This window comes from Cyprinus carpio, unplaced genomic scaffold (genome assembly GCF_018340385.1).
Source record: "Cyprinus carpio isolate SPL01 unplaced genomic scaffold, ASM1834038v1 S000006753, whole genome shotgun sequence".
In the NCBI taxonomy this organism is placed as follows: domain Eukaryota; kingdom Metazoa; phylum Chordata; class Actinopteri; order Cypriniformes; family Cyprinidae; genus Cyprinus; species Cyprinus carpio.
In genome coordinates this window covers 1020981-1042002 of record NW_024879352.1, presented here as the reverse complement: position 1 = coordinate 1042002, position 21022 = coordinate 1020981, and the positions used below count along the sequence as shown (strand labels likewise).

Here is a 21022-nt window from a genome sequence, read left to right as displayed (position 1 = left end):
AGCGAACCGTTTACAAAATATTGTCTTTTAAACAAGAAACAAAATACCAGCGACGCTACCATGCCAACGAAATGAAAACAGGAAGTTGGAGTTTCTGAAAAGTAAGAGCTAACAGGACCAGAGTATTAAGACTGCAGAGTATTAAGCACTGCCACAATAAAATAGAGTTATGTCATTAGTGAATTATCCATTTATATGGATATATTTATCCGTTACATTTTTACATACAAGTCCTCAAACACATCGCAAATGCAGTGCAAACTACAGGTCAAACACCTGGTAAAAATAGGTACAGTGGATTGTGTCCTATTTTTAACGCCTTTTTAGATTGCCATATCATAAAGCAACAACCCCAAAGAAAGTCTTTCCGTTATCGGTTTCGAACGTGGGGGATTAGTGTCTGTGGTGGTTTCAGGTGGAGCAGTCCTGTCTCCATCTCGCAGGCTGAAGCGCAACCTGGTAAATGGTGTCGTACCACAGATCTTCAGTGTTAGAACGCACACAGGCGGAGCGGACTGCGCTGAAAAGCGGCTTGTTAGCTGCCGACGCCAATCAAGAGTAGTGGAGGCACTGCATGGCTCCAATGCCATGACTTCCTGGTCCTCTTCAGGTCATTCTGCAGCTGATGTGGGAAAGACACCTGGCTTTAGATGAAGGTAATGCCGTACGTTAGGAATGATGATCTCTTCGTCCCACTAATTTCAAGCGCACCTGAACAACAAAAGCCCCCATCCTGGTTCAGTGTTTCCAATCTAGGTTGTTCTTAGACACGTTAGGGTCATATGCACCTAAAAGAGAATACAACAAAAACATGGCCTAAGTCGGTTGCTTTCTCAACAGGTTTTTGCTACAGATGGCAGATTTTACTTTGGACAACCTCAAGTGCCAACCTGAAAAAACTGTGCCATAATGGCTTATTTTATGGTCTGGTGATGCATGGCCATTCATAAATATGCGCGTCGATAATGCAAATATATATTTTTTTTCTTTTTTTTTACATTTGACGTTGCCTAATTTAACATCAATTCATCTATTAGGAACCAAAATGAATTAATAATTTAATAAAACAATAATTCCTGATATTCTATGTATAACAGTCACACCTAACCTAGGATTAATGCATGCTGTCACAAAAAAAAAATAGTTGTCACATTCCAATTGACGGACACATTACATGAATACTTAATACATTAATTGTTAACCAAAATACTCACAACTGTTTCTAAAATTAATTGTAATGTCCTCTATACATTTTCAATAATTCATTGTTTTTGGCAGGAGCCCATAACAAACATCAACACTATGTTTACCTTCACTGTTAGTGAAGAGGGGGGGGGGGGTGGGGGTGTACTACTGTGATCAGGGTCCTATTTTTCTCTTAATTTGATAGGTTTGTATAATTTTCAAGGATTGCATGTCATGGAACACTACCATATTTGTGTTATAAAATGATTCATTTCTAATTGACAGATGAATTTTGTTACTGCTATACAGTAACTTTGGCCTTCGACTAAACAAAAACAGACCAGTTTTAAAAATGTACTGTCTTTAAACCAGTACTTCTATAGAGAGAGAAATCTGACCTATTTGTGTATCCTACATTTTGGATACATAACCAAATTAGTTTTTTTTACAGTTGATAGTTCCAGTAGTTTTTTTTGAATTCAGACCGTCAGCTCTAAAAAGTTGACTCCTTACAATATATTTAAGATGCATTAGGGCAGTTGCAAAGCCCTGCTTAGACTTTTAATGGCGATTCTAAGGTGAGGCAATGTTTTAATGTTTGTGTTTAACGGCTCATTTTACCACTTTGATTCAAGCTTAACCTGATAAATGGATTGGCAACCTTGGAAAGTGACATTTTCTTTTGAAAGATTGTCTCTTAATGTGAGCCTTTGCTCTGATGGGGGAAAAACACAAACTAAATCATATTACACAAGTTATTTTAACAGAAAATCACATTATCTGATGTTAATGGGAAAAAGGGGATATGAAACTGAGGGACTGAACTCAACATTTCCACCTTCCTGATTGTTCTGAAACAAGAATGAACAAGAAATGTAACATTAAGTACACAATAATGCACAAATATGTGCCTAAAATGGCATATTAAGAATGACATGCATGATGTGTATGGGTCAGGATAGTCACCCTGTTGAGCGTGAAGCAGACAGCAGTGGCAGCACACAGTGCCACAGCCAGCAGGACCCCACACACCCGCCAGACTCCTGACTTTGGAGGAGCTGGCGTTTCCTCCCTCACACCATCTCCTGTGGTAAGGGCAGACTCTCAAGATCCATCATCATTGTGTCTGTTGCTAGTTAAACTATGTCCAAATATAAGAAACTGCAGCCGTACCAGAACACTTTCAAATAGTCTAGTAAAGTCTCCTCAGCGCAGTTTATAACTTCAGTGTTTTGCTTGGTTAGTCTGTCAGCGTTCTGCAGAAATCTGGTTCTTCATTCTTTTTAAACCACTGAGATCGCAAGACCAGGGGAAACTCCAGTGATGTCAGAGTGTGGAGAAAAAATGAGCAGTAGAGGGAGACTGAGAGGAGAAACCATGAGATACACCCACACTGACACATTCACACCCACTTGCACTCACAAAAGAGAATTACAATCACAAAAATAAGCCAACTGTTGTATCAAACATTGTTTACAGATTTGTGACATTGTATCACTCTAAAAATAAAGGTTCTTTATTGGTATCTATGATTCTATGACGAACCTTTGACTTTCATAGAACTTTTTCACTGCACAAATTGTTCTTTATGGTGAAAAGAGGTTCTTTAGATTTTCAAAATGTTCTTTACACTAAGAAAAAAATGCTTCTTTTAAGAACTGTTCACTGAAAGGTTCTTTGAGGTTCTTCTATTGCATCACTGCACCCTTTTGGAACTCTAATTTACATTTATTTCATTTATTTTGGATATCAGTGATGTATGCATTTTTAATTATTCATTTTTATATAGGTCTAATTTTGTTAATGGACAATTTGTGGTTACAGTAATTCAGATTTTAGATTTGCATTTTCATTTCAAATTGAGAGGTTAAACTGAGACCTGTGGGTGAAGAACACCTCTAGAATTAGCACAAAAAGGCCAGCATGTTGTTATTTGTGTTTTTATTATTTAATTGAATAATTATTAGAATTCATCAAGAATTCATTAATGTATTGCATAATACTGCATAATATTTCCAACAATGATATTTCAAACGTCATTATTCATATAGGTTAAGTGAGTAAAATCATTAAATCATATTTCAACAATCCCTTCAATTAAGAATATGAGCCTATAATGCAACTATACGTAATTCATAGAATTATGTAATTCAGAATATTATGAAGAGGTATCTCTTTCAGTGGTATTCTGTTTGATTTCTCTGTAAGTATTTAACCAAATTATACAGTGCACAAATTTCTATAAATTACACAACAGTCAGTCCTGCTACTTATTCACAGGTCGCACAGCGATATCTCACGGCACGCTACTTCTCTGCTGTTTTCAGAATTCAGAGTTAATCGAGTGCAGTGGTGGTGTCCAGTGTAAACTTCTGATAATCTGGAGATAAAAGCAGACACATAGCCACAAATGTGTACATTATCTTTGAAGAGAACAGATTAGTGACATTTTTAAATAAATTAACCACAGTTTTACATCATTATGTGAGTTTATGTACAGTACATTATGTGTAACTTACACTGTAGAAAATCCTCACTGGTTATTGGCTCAAAAGGAAATCTCAACTGAAAATTTGCAACTGTAAACATACAGATAAAATTGTCCATTATTATTGCTAATCTATGTAAACGTTTCACTTATGTACACTTATTTTTTAAAAACTTTTCTTCAGCTCTGCTACCTCAGAGTGGGTTTTCTCAATGTTGTGGATCAGCTGAGTGAAGGTCTTGGCTGCATGTTCCTTCTAATGCAGCCTGTGCAGAGCACTGTTAGAAAGCAGAGTGAGCTGTACTCTTAAAAATAATGATTTCAAAAGTGTGATTTCACAACAATGCAATGAAGAACCACTTGGGGTTCCCCAGAAAACCTTTCAGTGAACAGTTCTTAAAAGAACCATTATTTTCTTAGTGTGAAGAACATTTTAATAATCTAAAAAACCTTTTCTACTGTAAAGAACCTTTTGTGGAATGGAAAGGTTACATGAAGGTTAAAGGCTCTTCATGAAACCATTGATGCTGACAAAAATTTAAAATAAAAACCTTATTTTTAAAAGCAGGGTATCTCTCCTTATTCCTGTAATTCAACCTCTTCAGTTACATCCATTCAAAGCAGCAGTTGATTTTTTGGTTCTCTATATTTTTTTAAATTATCCATCCAATTTATGAGCTATAATGAAAACCTATTGCATACATACATAACATACAATCATAATTTTAGGTACAGTAAAGTGTCAGTTCTACTGTACCAAGAAGACGTAGAAGTTAAAGTTATGTCTTTTTTTTTTATTTTGCTCACTGCTAATTTCTTAGCATTATTTATTGTTGTTGTTTTTTTTATTAATCAGGTGGTGTGGTATAATATTATTCAGAACCATTCATATAACTGTACAGGTTATAATGTGTTTATCTCTCGTATTCTTCTACTCATGTTTGCTCCTGCAGTGGTTGTTCTTACCTTTAGTATATCCAAAGACTGTTTCAGCTCATTCAGCTCTTTCTGTTTGTCCTTGATTCTTTGCTGTACTTCCCTTTGCTTTTCTGCAATTCAGTCTTTAGGGGGGTAAATGTAACTCATCAAGGAATCATAATAAAACATATTCCCTGACTGGTCTAACAAGTTTACTGCTATGATCATGTGCTCTCATGCAACTTTCTTTTTACAACATTTTACAACCATTTTACAACCATCAAAAATCATTTAATCCCTTCAAGTCAGGTATATAACATATAACACATATAACATGACAAGTTCATTTAACTCATCCTTTCTGTTTCAGCCTCAACCGTATCATGTCCTTTGTGTTCATTCAATGCACACGAAGCACAAATACATTTCTGGTCTGTACTGCAATAGAATTCATTGAGTTTGTCATGTTGGGAGCAGATGTTTTCCTGCAGGTCTTGGGAGGCTTCAAACAGCTTGTGTCTCTTCAGACAGGTCACTGTGGTGTGAGGTATTAAGTGACTTTCACAGAAGAGAGCCAGACACATTAAACAAGGCTTGACAGCTTTGTGTTTTCTTCCAGTGCATTCATCACACCCTACATCTCCAGTGTGATCCTGAGGGATGGTTTGAAGAAGATAATCCCACTTTTTTTCTATATATTCTCTCCAACAAGATCATCAGCCTTGGCTGAATCACCAAGTTCGGGAACAGGCTTTGGAGTGACTGTCCACCGCACTGAGGACAGATGTGAGGATCCCTTCAGACTGTCCTACTTAAGACTGTGGCACGCCAAAGCCAAACCAGAAACTCTGTCCACATTTTACAAAGTCACTGTTTGAGAGTATGTGCTGTTTATTTTTTAGAATGATGAGCATTTGTTCCCAGAAATTAGTTTTTTCTTCATTCCATCTGTATACTTTCACGCCTGTGTAAAATATGCCTCATTTGATCTATCATCTCTTCCTTTCTGGCGGTGTGAAACGTTTGGTTTTTAATCCACAGTCCACTGATATGCACATATCTTTTCAGCGCTTTAGATCGAAGTGTAAACCTGGCTTCAAACAGCTCCCTTCCTGGACCTAAGACATCCCAGTGGTAGACGCGGTTGAGAGACAGTTACGAGTACATGTTGCTTAATACTAAGTGCTGCTTCTTAAGCCTGGCCTATTAAAATAAGTGGCCCAATACTACCATAATAATGTATATTGCCATGATTAGCACATTTACATAAAATAAAAAAGTGTGGATATAAAATCTAAAAAATAAAATATTGTCCGACTGTTGGTCTAAATGTCATTCATAGTGCAAATTAGGAACTAGAAATAATACACCTATTGAAATTTAATTGCCGCGAGAAAACAGATGGTATTAATGATCAGTCAGTGATAGAATTCAATACAAAACTGCTTAAAATGGAAAAAGAGATGTATTCGGTTATGGTAAGAAAAGAAGCAGGAAGTTGCTTAGTTTCTAAGGAGTAACAGGAAAGAGAAAAGAGGAAACAACAAAGAATCAAGACACTGTTGATAGATTCTGAGTGAAAAACGGAACCATGAGAGACTGTTTATATCTTTCTCCTCTTTATGCTTCTCATATTTCCTCAGTACATACAGGTAGAGTTTAGATTTGAAAAGAAAGATTGGTGGGGACCTCCATTGTGAGATCAATGAGCAATGAATACTTCAGATCTGCTTTCTTTAAGGACAGTAGTAGTAGTAATAATACACAATTAATTGAAGCTTTACGGCAGGAATATATACTTAAATTAAATATATAATTATATATAATTTAATTTCACATTCGGGTAGCTTTAAATGATTAGAAAAATTTGAGTGACAATCCAAATAAAATGCACTTCTGATCTGTAGGGAAAAGCAACCTATTAAATGGGATATGTTTGATGCCATGTTTCTAGGATTAATCAAAAGATCTAGAGGAAGCCCGTGGTTTATAACACATTATAAAGATATTCTAAGGCATTATCATAGAATGAGCAATGTAAATATATATATATGTTGTTTCATCTCATAAATAATCATAACAATTATTATAATACATTGTAAAACTTACTTTTTTTGTGGTTGTAAACTTTTATGAGTATGATTATTTATAACACACGCAATAAACACCATTTTAAATCCACTTAATCTATAATGGATTATGCAAGCCTCATTTCTTGATACATTTATTTAAGACTGTCACAGTATCTTACTATCTTTACTGTTATTGCATTAAATATGGTTAAATGCACATAAAAGCTATATAACACATTCATCTGATCAAACACATCTGATCTTATGGCTGCTTAAGAAAAATATATTGTTTTATTATTATTATTATTATATTTCTACATTTAGTCAATCATCTTAATTTCACCATATTAGATAACAATGGAAAATCTACTATTCAATATGTATTAGTAACTATAGCACACATGCTTACACACCTTTAAAGCCTGTGACTGTCAAATTTTATTTATAACCATTCTTTTATATGTACTGCATTTTTTGCAGAACTGAGAAATGACTGCTCTAGAGATATATTCTGGAAGCTGAAACTCAAACAGCAGAGGCACACAACAAATCTGCAAAACCATACACTAATTCTCGGCCTTTGACAAATTTATAAAACACTTTTTGCAAAACACACAATGCACAGTTCTGCGTCATGTAACAACAAAAATCTAACCCTATGAATCTAACATAAATCTAAATCTAATCTAAATCTTAATCTAACATAAATCTAACCTAAAAAAAATCAAATTTATGTCTTGTCTTAAAGTCTTGTTTAAAAAACGTAAATGGTTTGGTCAGTTAGATGTTCTAGTTGCTAAAGTGTTACTAGTTGGTTGCTAGGATGTTCTGGGTAGTTGCTAGGCTCTTGCTATGCAGTTGATAGAGTTTGTTATGGGTGAGTACAGACATTCCCACCTCTGTTAATAAAAAAAAAATAAAACATTGTTTTCAAAACTGATCCAGTTTCAGTGCTTTGATATTACTGTTATTCTTTCTAATGTTAGGAAATTCTAAATGTTTTGTTGCTCTTAAACTTGTACTAAACGTGATTATACCATCTAAGTAGCCTATGTAATTTTAATAGATCCGCATGTCTTCTTTAGTGATACTAGCTCAGAAATCTTTATAACCTGTTTTTTATATTGTGTATTGACTTGGTGCCATGATGGATATTGAAATATGGTTATTTATTTTTCATTTTTAAACAGTATGATTACTTAATGGTAATACAATATTTGTGATATACAACTGTGTTTGTCAGACCATAAATCCCTAAAAACTATGCATGGGGGCTTGCTTTGGTGTTGGCACCCCTCATAGACCCCATGCCACCCCTTTGCTACCCTAAAAATTATTTCCTAGATCCGCCCCTGAGTGTAAGTCTAAAAGGGAATTTTTTTTAAAAGAATAAAATTAGAATAGAGAGTGCTAGAGTTAGAGGGTCAAAAAAGATGAAAGAGATGTGTTTTTAGCCAATTCTTGAATATGGCTAAGGACTCGGCTGCTCGGACTGAGTTGGGCAGATCATTCCACCAAGAGGGATTACTATTATTATTGGTGTTGTTATTATTCATAAGTGGTCTTTGTCTGCTTTAAGTAAAGTAACAAGTTAACGATGGCAAGATATGAGACTTATAACTATTGGAAATATAATCCATTGTAAGTTAAGTGGATGCATTCATTGTGTTATAAATCATCATACTCTTAAAAGCACAAATAAGTAAATATTATAATGCATTAAAACTGTTGTTACAATTAATCATGAGATGATACAACATATTATAAGTTTTATTTTTTATTTTTTTATAATACATTATGTATTCATTATAATGCCCTAAGAATACCCTTATAATGTATTATAAATACGGGCTTCATAGAAAGTGTTTCCGGGTGGCTGTCTGTTTACAAAAAGGGAAGTAGTGCAAACAAATGAAAAAAAGTATTTGTGAGTAATAATAATAATAATAATAATAATAACCTAAATCCGATGAGATTTGAGTAACATTGTGTTGTTCATTAAATACTATTAAGGTTTAAATGATGCTTGGATCTTTTCAGCTTTTATTTTTTCTTGTTATTATATATTTCTGTAAAGTCTATTTGAATGCTCTGGATAAACTCTTTTGTTTGCAGGCTGTATTTCGAGTATCTGTAGTTCTTTAAAACAACAATTTAAAAATAAAAACATCTAAAATGAAAACTCTTAAAACATTTTTTTTTTAATGAAGGATTGAACCTTAATGGTGGTAAAAGAAAATTAAAAATGTTAGTTTGTATTTTTTTCTAAGATAGAACTGTCTGTTCATGCCTGCAGAGCTTTGAATTAATTTTTCAATTCCAAAAGGTTTCAATGGAAATGCTCTTTGAAATGAAATACAATGCAATATAAATCTTGGTCGTTTTAGAATAAATCAGGAAGGCAGCTTTCTCTTTTGTAAAGTAGTGCATACAAATTGTATTTGTACATTTTATTATATATTTCTGTAAACCCTTTTTGAATGCTCTGAATAAACTCTCTTGTTTGAAGGCTGTATTGTTTCAAATGAGCAGCAGACAATAGTAATAACAGGATACACAAGTGCTTCAGTTGTGCTGCCCTGCTCCTGTGCTGACCCTCAGTCTACAGTCGGGACATTCACCTGGTACTTTGAGACTTTTTTTTTCTTTTATGTTTCATTTCAGTACAGGTGTGAGTTCTAGATTTTCACATATTATTATTATAATTGGAAGGAATCAAAGTGGAGATAGAAGAATGTGCCTGTTGTTCTTAAACAAATCCATTTGCAAATAAATAAAAAACATCATTTAAAATGAAAAATTTTGAAAATTTTTTTTTTTTTTTTTTTTTTTTTTGTGGAGCTCTGAATTTTTGTTGATGATAGAAGAATTACAAATTGTGGCTTGTATTTTTTTTTTCTCTTTCTAAGATAGGAACCGTTCGTCTATGCCTGCAGTTAATTTTTTCAATTCCAAAACATTTAAAATGGAAATGCTCTTTGAATCTTTAAAGGAAATGATAAACAATGAAATATAAATCTTGGTTGTTTTGTAATAAAATCAGAAGGCAGATTTCTCGCTTTTGTAAAGCAGTGCATATTAAATTGTATTTGTGCATTCTATTATACATTTATATTATATATTTCTGTAAAGCCTATATTTGAATGCTCTGGATAAACTCTTTTTGTTTGCAGGCTGTATTGTTTCAAATGAGCAGCAGACAATAGTAATAACAGGATACACAGGTGCTTCAGTTGTGCTGTTCTGCCTCCTGTGCGCGCTGACCCCCCAGCTCCAGACCCCCAGTCCATTCACCTGGTACTTTCTGCAGGGAAATCAATGGATTCAAGTATTTCAAGATGAGAAATACAGTTAAGCAGGACGTGTGCTGTTTGATGAACTTTCTCCAACAAATCTGTCTCTTTCCATTTCTTGACTCCTCAGAACGAACGCATCTGTAGGGCTACTATAGAGATGCATTACCTCCAACCAAATATTTTTTACAGATGTTGTTTTAAATGTTAAAGGTAAGTGGAAATTTGGAGCAGGTGTCAGACATAATATCTGTAAATTCCCACTTCTACTGACCTTGAGTTTCTCTTTACTTACTTCAATGCAGGCCTTTTTTGGTTGCAATATTATGCTGAAATAATTTTTTTAGGATTTTTTTTTTATTTACATTTAAACTGAAATATAATATAAACACCATTTGTATAAATATGTTTTCAGGGTGTGATTTGGCTGAGAACAGAAGGACAGTTGCAGTGACTGGATATTCAGGAGGTCTGTCCTTCTGCCTATTCCTGCACCTGAACTGCTGGCTAAACCTGAACACATACAGTGGAAATATTTGAAAAGGGCTATATTTAAGAGAAATTTACCCAAATAAACAGATTGAAATTACAAGAACAGAGTCAAAATGTTCAATCCAAAACACTCCAGGAAATCTTTCTCTCTACATTATATCAGCACTGACCACAGAGGGACCAAGGGGACTATCAGTGTGTTGTCTCGTCTCAGCAAGAAAAGTACTTCGCTGTCAGACTTCGGTGTACATGTGTACTTCATGTTGAAGGTAGTTTTTCTTCTATTTCTGTTGTCAGATCACCATTGCTATTCATTTTTGTTTTCTTGAGAAAATCTAAATATTAAGAAGAATGATATCAACTTGTAGATGACATGCTTTTTTGTTATTTTATCACTTACACTTATTGGCTCCTGAACAGAAAAAACTCCTGTCCACACAATCAGTTTGACAACACATCAACATTCACACCTAACACAAGACTCCACTACTCTACAACTTGAACTGATTCCACAACATCACACACCCACAATGTAAGTCAAGTCAGACTTTGGTTACAATAATGTTTTCTAGATTAACTTTCAAGTATTTAAAAAAAAAAAAAAAGAATGCATGGAACTTTTTATGATTTATGCATATTTGTACTACATAAAAAAAGAAAAAAGATTTTTTGTCAAGCCATTTCTGTTTCTCCATAGTTGTTTTCATTCTGCTGGGAGTGTTTTGCTCAGTGCTTTTTCTTGGCAGTACTTTGGCATTTATATCGCTGGAGATGTATAAAGTTACAGTACCTGAACCACTATCACACTTCTGATAACTATAGCAACCCAATTCTTTTAAATTCAGCTAATAGGCTGTACTCAGAACAAAACATAGAAGAATATAGGTTACAAAAAAACAAAAACTGACAATCCTTAGTGATTAGATGTGAGTTGACTTGTGTTTAAAATCATCATCATTACTTTCTTTTGTGATTGTGAAGGTGTTGTAGGAAGCAGAACTGCTAATAAGGTGGGACCACCTGATGGAGAAGAGATTTAAAAGATGGTAGCGAGAACAAGACAAGCAGGTGGAAAACAAATGGTCTGTTACTTGTGTGATAGCGTTACACTGATGTGTGCTGCCGGGGGTGCCATCCTCACCATTTATTTCCTCTCTCTCGTCAGGATGATGTGATGTATTACAACTGCTAGATTCCTGTTTAAACAGCAATCCACACCAGCTCACACACACAGTGGCCATCCCAGACAGAGCTCACAGATTGTACTGCCCACGCATGTAATATTAAACCGGAGAAGAACAAGATGAGCACTGTTAGAGATTGACACAACTGTATCCTTTTGGTACGAGTTTTCTGTAACCGTCAACATCGCAATAAAAAGAAATGTTTTCATTGAATAGGAGATTTAGAGTAGACTTTTAAAATCACAGTCAAGAATTATGTAAGAGAAGGAACAACACAAACTGAAGGAAGTTGTGTTTCCCGGTCTCTGATTTTTCAGACCAACAGAGAATTAAAAAAAAACTAAAAAAAAATAAAAAAAGGTGTCATAATGAGTCGTGTTCAAGAGCACTTGTTTGTGTGAAATTATCACACAAAGTGTACAACCCAATGTGTGTTGGATTCTGGTGATACAACATTTTAAGCTTTTAAAATCAGAACAACGTGAACAATTCATCCAATGTGAATTTTTTTTTGGTGCACTCAAAATTTTATAACAACTTCCAGTTATTTTGTCCAAAGAAAAGAAACTCCTTTCTTACAATAGGCATCAACTCTCATTTAGGTTTGGGCCCAACCTCAATCAACAACTGAAAGATCTCAAAAAAGAGACTGTCCGCAACGTCGGTTCAATCGTGACTTTTGGGGTAAAAACTGACAGTGACAACATCGAGGACTTAAAAAATACTGACAGACTCACCAACTAATAATGGACATTGGGGGGAGATGGTGTAACTTCAATTGCATGAGCAAAGTGCGTGACTGATGAAAACTAGATTTATGAATTCTAAGGAACATATGTGAGGGCATGTCTGTGTGAGGCCTGCGGTGGTTGCATGTGCAAAAATAAACTTTCAATGTGGGGGAAATAAAAAAATCTTAATGATGAGCAATAACTATAGGGCGATCAGAAGAGCTAATCAAGTCCTGAAAGTCATTATACGGCATTTTTTTCTGTATGTAGCTTCTGCTCATTCACCTACACAATACTGTCAGCAATATACTCAACTAACAACGTGTATCGCAGAATACATGTTTTTATAAAAGTTATTTTGTCTTATATTTTATCCTCATAACATCTAACACACACTTTAATGAGTTTAAATGAAATGTAAGGGGGGTGATCAACTTTTGCTTCTGCTGTTGACTAATAATGCCATTTAGTCTGAATCCGTTCAATCTTGCATGACTAAATCGCTGACTGAGATGAGTAACTGAATAAAATCTTTTTTAAAGTATAAACCTGGTGATACATGCTTGTATTCAAGCAGGTGAACAGATGGTGTGAAAATGCCCGCCTGATTGTGGGTGGATAATCTAGTTGACAGCCCAGAAATGTAGCAACGAGACTCATGATGGTTTATCACAGCTGGTCAGATGGAAATCCAGGTGATCATAAATCAGAAGAATCATGGATACAAATAAAGCCTATTCTAGACTAGGGACGACTGATGGGTAAATTCACTATATAACAAGAGTCCATCGATGTAAGGCGCAATCTTGTTAGTTAAGTAAAGGCAGCAAGACAACAACAGATTGAAAAAATTCTTCAAAATGAACCAATGTTAAAACAAGGTTTTTTTTAAATCAAATTTAAAAAGTCTAATCAAAGACCGCATTTTTGTTGGCTTTCATAATTAATAATATATTAATAACATTTCATCTACATGTTTGAAGCATATAATAAAATACTCCAAACCACCAGGTCATAAGTATACCAAACATGAAATGATCACATTAAAAAATGACTAAAGTACAGCAGACAACATCAGAACGACCTGACCTTTTTTTTTCCCACTCATGTGTAAATCAGTGTAGTTTGTAATGCTATGTAAAGGTGATTTCTGGTTTAGCTCAAATAAAGGACCCACTGGTGAGTTATGTATCTGGTACAGACCAGTACAACATTCCAGAAAGGAAATCTAACCCATGAGAGGGAACAAAAAACACATGCACAAAAGCCCATTAATAATGAGCATATATAATATTTCCCACTGTAAGTATCACGGGGGTCTCTGTGCTTGTGTCTGTTAGTGAGTGTGATGTTCGGTTCCTGACTAACAGCTTTTCTACTACCAAAAGCAATGATGTTTGCAAAGGAAATATTAGAATATTTGATTAAAATGTCTGACATTGTAAATCTTTTAAAAATACAATATACTAACCTTCATTCCTTCGCCTCAGTGTAGCTCAGCAACCGTCACAAAAAAGCCATATCAGCGTTTACACCCGCACAACCATCAAACATGAGACGAAAGCCTGCAGGGTCCTCACTTCTCATCCAATATGACTCAAGAGCCAAATACAGCAAGCTGAGTAGATATGGATGTCAAACCAACGTGGCGAGTTCATTCGGCTCTTCATCTAGTATTGATGTTTCATTTTATTTCAAGCAACTAGAACTAACATTGACAGTAATCAGGCTCATAGGCATGTACCAATCGCTCACATAACAACGGTCCCGAAAACTTCAATTTCTACGAAGTAAAAATAAGTTAAATGTTTTTCAGATGAGAGAAAATTCATATCGTTCTTGTCATGACTCTTATCAGCTTACCGTTTAAACATATACAGTAAATTGAGACAGTACAAGGCACACATTAAGCGTCTTTAGTATTTACAGTGTGCATAGAATTAGATCCCTATCACAACTTCATCTACTGTTACACAAGTAGGGTTCCCACAATGCGAATGGCTACTTTGTTTGCTTCGTTATTGTTTCAGGAAAAGTATTTCGTAATGCTATGAACCACTGGGACTGGAGTGGGAGTTGGTTTTGAGGGTTTTTATAAAATGGTCAAATCCATACAGCTGGTGGCCCCTCATAGTTTGCACCAAATGCCTAAACAGCCCAGTCCTACTGATCACCACTAAGCTTACCATCAATCCCAACAACTATTAAGGCTGGGGTCTGGTGTTGTATTTTCAAAGTATGGAGAATTCAATATCTAAATATTATGTTCTTAGACACCATGTGTGCTAGATACTGTCCAACAAAGCTGCCGGAAACAGCCCGGTTCGGGCCGTTTCTCTGTAGTGTTCCTTTAAAACCAACCCGTCCTCTCGTTTCTGTGCCACAAACTGTGTCTCCCTCCTTGAGTTCCAGCTCTGTAACTGGCTTTGGGGAGGGGTGGGACACCTGCGGTACCTGGAGGTATAATTTGGCGTTTAGAAAGTCAGGCAATGTTTCTTCTCAAGTGTGAAGTCTGAATATGAACTGTTTACCAAACACAATAAGTAATATAGCGTTAAGATATAATAGTTATAAAAATCATCTAGAATTTGATAAGAATGGTAAGTCCACACACCACAACTATATAATGATAGCGGCGCAGAAGAATGATATCATTGGAGTCACTTTCAGAACTTTTTTTAGCTGATGAGCGATAAAAACACTGACGGCCAATCAGAATCCATGCTGCTTTAAAGAGCTCAAAAATTTAAAGTGCTACAGATGACAAAACTACGGTCACATGCTTTATAATAAGCAGATCATTACTTTGGCTATCTGTTGTTGTGGACACCTATCACTTAGGCATCAAAATTTAGGCTGTGTGACAAGAACTTTGTCAAAACAAATTCATCTTGATTATGTCAGATAACATTTAAGGCAAAAACATGTTCAGGTCAAAATAATCTGAAATTTTTGGTCCCAAAATTTTTATCTGGTAGTTCACTGTATGTATGTAGAATAATTTTTGGGTATAATATGTCACAGTATACTTTGGTTTGCTATCCTCACTTACGTTAAATCAGCTATGTGATCAGCTGTTAGATTAATGCCTGTTGAGAGTAAAAAATGTCAGAGCTTATCATTATAGACACACATTTATTTCCATCTTAATAATATCATTTATTGCCCATCCCTAGAGCTATTGTTATAGTTATCATTCTAGGTGTTTTTACTGAACATTTTTTTATCGTACTGTACCTTTCTACTAAACACTGGCCGGGCCGTCATGCTGTGTATGGAGAGGGAGGGAGGAGCATGGCTGTCGTGGAGGTGAGTGAGCGATTGGGGCAGTGTTGTCCTGGGGAGCAGCTTCTGTGTGACACTGCATCTGTGTTCGATGAAGATGAGGATGCAGAGAGCTCAGAGATCCATGGGACAGGTCCCAGCTGCGGGCCGCTGTGTCCACTGCTGCCACTGGAGCTGGGTGGAGCCATTTCAGGTCCAACTGCCCCCTGGGGCATTTACTCCATGACATTGAACTGCTCATACTCCAGTGTAGGCGCTTAGGGGATGGGAGAGATGAAGTGAACTTCTTTTTTATTAGACAGCAGTTTCAGTAGGCCTTTCTTTTTTCTCTCTCTGAAATGACATATTTAATCTGGTGGTACAAATTAAGAGGTTAAATGCAAACAGTCTTTTCCACAAAAACATGCAATTATCAGCACAGGATCTCTGAAGATCCAATAAAAATGTCATCAAATAGAAATCAAATGACATATTTGAAATGTTTCCATCTAAAGTCCTGTAACATACTACACAAATTTGAAATCTGAACAGATTTTAAACATACTAGGCACCGTACACTTCTGACTTTTGTAAAAAGTTACACAGGAATGAAAAACGGGGATCATACACTAACCAACTTTCTGTTGTTCCTACCGACACAAACTCACACAGAAACATGTGCGAGGTTGCTAGAACATGACAAATGAAAACCAGTGTGTTTTTACTCAGCTCAAAATATCAAACATATTTGATATCCTCCAACTAGCCCGAATCATAGTCGAAGCTAAACAAACGTCGGTGACCATCATATATGATTTTCTATGAACATCTGTCCAACTTAAATCTGATCTTCAGACTGGCTCTGATTTGGTCAACTTGTTCAAAGTTGTGTAGTGTATTCCACCGTAATCTTAACGGCATATTACAGTAAAACCATTTTGAAATTTTGTCAGTTTTGTAAATACAACTACATCTTAATTGGGTCAAAGAGAACAAGTAGAATAGTTCAAAAAATTTATGCCCAAGAGCATTAAATGTAATAAATGATTTGCACACAGACAAATACCGTCGTGTTTCATTTTTGTTTAGTTATGTGTCAACAGATGGCCTTAGTCTGAAGCACCTCCCATGTTCGGGGAGGTGACAGTAGCCAATAATCGGCGTGAAATATTCACTGAGGCAAAGTCACATGAATTAAACTTCTAATCATAATAAATAACGAGAGGCAAAAATTAAATAATAATTAATAAACAAATAAAACTGTGGATGGAAACCCAGTCTACTGCCATGACACAATCATATTATTTTATTTAATATTGTTTGTACTTATTTAACTGTCCATGACTCAATTTAATCATTCTGCTCCATAGCATTTTCATTCAGTCCTTTCTCTAATATTATCCCAGCTATCCAATACAAAAAGAAAATGCATCATCTCAAGAGATCCTGTAAAAAAGAGGGGCTAATAAAATTGAAGCTCTGAACAATCTGTGTCAGCTAACACCGTACCATGTAGATTGCTAGAAATCCCCCCTGAACTTTGTTAACAAAACTCAGGGCTTTGTCCCCTGGGTTTGCAGAACAGTCTGAATCATAGAAAATTATGATGATTTCAGCTCTATATAACCATCCAGCGCAGCAAATCTTGTGAACATTTCTAATTGCCCAAATGTTCTTAACCAACGCACACATAAAAAGATTATACTTGATGGGAGGGAAAAGCAAAAGAAACCATAAAAAAAAAAAAGCTGGAGAGGGATTGCAGGATGCCATGAAACTACCTTGTAACACTTTATTTTCAACACCTTCAGGTTCTTTAGTTTCTCACCTTGCAGTCCTTATATCCAGTCTACACGCAACACCATGATTCAAGGCTGAACCGGGGAGAGATTTTGGGTTCAAAGGAAGTGGCTAACCAACAGTGACAGGTCTCATAGCACATCACTGTCCAAAGTGGGAAGCCTCCGTACATTAGAGGTTCAAGGAGGCGGCGTCCCAGCCCATAGCCACGCCGACCCTGGCGGATGGAGGATCCCGGGCTGGAGCCCGAGGACAGGGTTACGCCTGAAGAACCACAGCTGTGCTAGGAGGTAGGACACAGGATTGTGGGATTGATTGTGCAATCACGTGCTGCCGTATCCCGTCCTGACTATGACCACATCTGGAGTGAGACACAATGTGGAATAAAAGAAAGATGATTATTTGATGACAAATTTTGACTGCCCATGATAAAGACTTTGTAAAAAAAAAATAAGTCACGTTTGTCGAAACATTACTACCTTTGTAAACAAAAAATTACTGATAATTTTAGTGCAATGTATGTGCACAGTTAAGTGCTAGCGCTGAGAAGATTATTGGTGTCTCACTCACCCTCCCAGCCAGGACATTTACCGGAACCCGTCTCACTCCGCAAAGCCCTCTGCATTGCAGGTGAATCCCACACACCCGTCACACAGATTCTTCAGTCTGCCAGGAATCCCTGACCCTCCCCTCCCGGAACTGCCCCCCCCCCTCCCTCGTCTGCCCAGGCACCACTGAACTGTGATATATATATATACTATATTTTAGATTTGATCTGTACTATCTGTATTTTTAGGCTGTACTGTTAGTGTTATCTGGTTATGCACCGGTGTGTGGGCTGTGAGAGTAAGGCAATTTCAATTCTCTGTATGTATGTCTGTACATCATGTGGAAGAATTTGACAATAAAGCAGACTTACTTGCATGTTTACATTAATTTTTTTTAAAAAGTGAAAAAAAGTGAAAAAGTGACGTGACATTCGCCAAGTATGGTGACCCAGTACTCGAATTAGTGCTCTGCATTTAAAACCATCCGAAGTGCACAACACACAGAGCAGTGAACACACACACACACTGTGAACACACACCCGAGCAGTGGGCAGGCCAATTTATGCTGCGGCGCCCGGGAGCATTTTGGTGGTTCGATGCCTTGCTCAAGGCACCTAAGTCGTGGTATTGAAGGTGGAGAGAGAACTGTACAATGCACTTCCCCCCACCCACAATTCTGCCGCCCAGACTCAACTCACAACCCTTCGATTGGGAGTCCGACCTCTCTAACCATTAGGCCACCGACTCCCCACAAAAAGTATTTTTTTAAGTATTGTTTGCCAAGAGATAATAAAAAATTATGATAAATAAATAAAAAATGTGTCAAATTATTGAAGGTTTTCTTTTCAATAATTATTTTTTAATTATGCTTTTCAGGAAAGTTGTAATTTCTCTTTTTGCTTTTGAAATATTTTGCATTATTCCTCAAATTAATTTTAAATCAGAAGTTAAACACATTTGAAACAACTATTTAATTATATCATGTTTTTTTTTTTTTTATACTAAAATTCTGAGTGGTGTTCGTTAATGTGGTGTGGTGCATGTAATTCCTACCTGTCCTGACTGCACTGCGTGCCTGGTTAACGGTCATCTGTGATGTCACATGCAGTGAGCACTTTGGGTGCTGTCCAGTGGGTATGCTGTGCAGCTGATACTACAGCAGCAGGAAGTGGGCAAGACGGGGTGGGATTTGGGCAGACTGGAAGGGGTTGACTGGGGGTCGACACTCCCCCAGGGTGGCTTCCAAGAGAAGAGCAGAGGAGGGGCTGATGATGGTCACACCACTTCCAGCCTGGGAGCAAAGGGTCAGGGAACTTTTGGCTGACTGCTGCCAGAAACAGTCCTGCAATAAACCAGAGAAGTGTGAGGTTTAAGACTCCTTTAAATGTCACTGCTTCTTTCCTGAATCTTTTGTGGTCCTCGCAACACATTTTACAGTAACATCAACAGAAACATCTGTACATTTAACATTTTTTTTTTACATCACAGGTCTGATGAGAAAAAAAAAAAATATGAATTGTAAGAGGAGCTGTAAGAAAGATATTTTGAAGACATCTTTTTGAATGACTGTAAATGCCTCATCATACTGAATATTTTAGGTGATGTGTGTTTTCATTCAATAAATTAACAATAGGTATGTAATTCTCATTCCTGCCACAAGAGAGTGCTGAGTTTAAAGGACTGTCCCAAAAAAAAAAAACTATTGACAGCATTGTGGCGAAATGCCCATAAACAAAAAAATATATATATAATAATAATAATAATAATAATAAATTATATATATATATACAGTCTATCTACAGTATATCACATTTAAAACAATTTTTTTTTTTTCAGTTGGTAATCAACATTATGATTGATGAGTTCTGTCAGTCAAGTGTAACTTTCTTGAACCTGAAACATTCCTTTACAATTCCTTTTGTAACGTGACCAGACAGATTTATCTCTCCAAGTGGAGACCTTTATGGGTGGTGTGCATGTGCCTGTAGAGATATACTTCACTGGAAACACAGAGGACAATCTAATGTGTTCCTTACAGGGTGCCTGAGTGATAACATGTAGGCAAGAGCTGTGTGTGTGTGTGTGTGGTGTGTGTCATACCTGTTGACAGGCTCATGTAGTTTACCAGGGAACACTCCAATCTTGCCGGTGTGCATGGATGTTCCTTTAAACCAGCCGTCCTGACAGCGCTCCAGCACCAGAAACATCTCCCCCTTCCTCAATTCCAACTCATCTTCCTTACGGGGCGTGTAGGGAAACATCGCCACATACCTAGAGCAGAATCAAGTTTCAAAACATTTAAATAACACAAACAACTAAAAAGACACTCTCATTTAATTCTGTAAAGTACTATTAATGTAAAATGTTATTATTTATTATATTATTTTACCTCTCATTTTAAATTTTTTTTAAATTTACATTAAATAAATTTTAATTGAATAAAAATTCGTATTTTTAATTATTAGCATTTTATTTTTCATGTATTTATCAATATTTAGAGTTCTAAATGGACTTAGATGCAGTACTGCTAATCAAACTGGGGGGTTGGTGATTGTTCCCACATGGCTATTATGCATCATAACACATCTACTCTCAACACTAAACTGTAAAATAATTTCTTTGATAAAAGTCTTTAAAAACTGCCCTGACAAATAGGGAATGTTATGAATTACAGCCATAAACATACTCCACCCAGAGCACTATGGGCGACTCAACAGAAATCAGGTGTGTTTAGGGGTTTTTTTTTTTTTTTTTTTTTTTTTTTTTATTTTTTTTTTTGTGTTTAGTTGATATGCAGACAAAAGGTGAAAGGCGAGAAGCCATCAGGGCTCAGCTAAGTCCCCAGAGACAAACCCTATTCCCCTTAGACATGACCTTTGACCCCTCACCTGTGTGCTCAGTCACGCTCAGCTGGTATTGGGTAACAGCAGCGAGGTGAGTCAGAGATGAAAGGACCCCTCTCATACTCTTTCTAACTATATGTATCTCTAAAGTGAATTATTTGAAAAAGAAAGTTGCATATTTAAAGTGTGAGCATTTTTATTTTA

General features: G+C 36.1%; 1 protein-coding gene, 1 long non-coding RNA gene and 1 pseudogene across 2 annotated transcripts in view; 1 reads left to right on the top strand and 2 right to left on the bottom strand.

The window, feature by feature from the left end:
• Nucleotides 1-268: 268 nt before the first annotated feature.
• Nucleotides 269-2308, bottom strand: LOC122144711 (annotated as a pseudogene).
• Nucleotides 2309-10668: 8360 nt separating this feature from the next.
• On the top strand, nucleotides 10669-11226 carry LOC122144745. Its single transcript, XR_006159830.1, has 3 exons — nucleotides 10669-10717; nucleotides 10869-10980; nucleotides 11146-11226. It is a non-coding gene; the product is annotated as an uncharacterized LOC122144745 (long non-coding RNA).
• Nucleotides 11227-14609: 3383 nt separating this feature from the next.
• The window catches only part of LOC109112694 (E3 ubiquitin-protein ligase SH3RF1), a 44907-nt gene continuing 38494 nt past the window's right edge, over nucleotides 14610-21022 (bottom strand). Inside the window, 12 exon segments of the mRNA XM_042755851.1 lie at nucleotides 14610-14690; nucleotides 14692-14817; nucleotides 15620-15709; nucleotides 15711-15977; nucleotides 17456-17467; nucleotides 17470-17717; nucleotides 17720-17740; nucleotides 19029-19113; nucleotides 19115-19222; nucleotides 19225-19283; nucleotides 19286-19317; nucleotides 20076-20246. Of these exon segments, the coding sequence (XP_042611785.1) occupies nucleotides 14649-14690; nucleotides 14692-14817; nucleotides 15620-15709; nucleotides 15711-15977; nucleotides 17456-17467; nucleotides 17470-17717; nucleotides 17720-17740; nucleotides 19029-19113; nucleotides 19115-19222; nucleotides 19225-19283; nucleotides 19286-19317; nucleotides 20076-20246 (1261 nt within the window). The 3' untranslated portion in view covers nucleotides 14610-14648.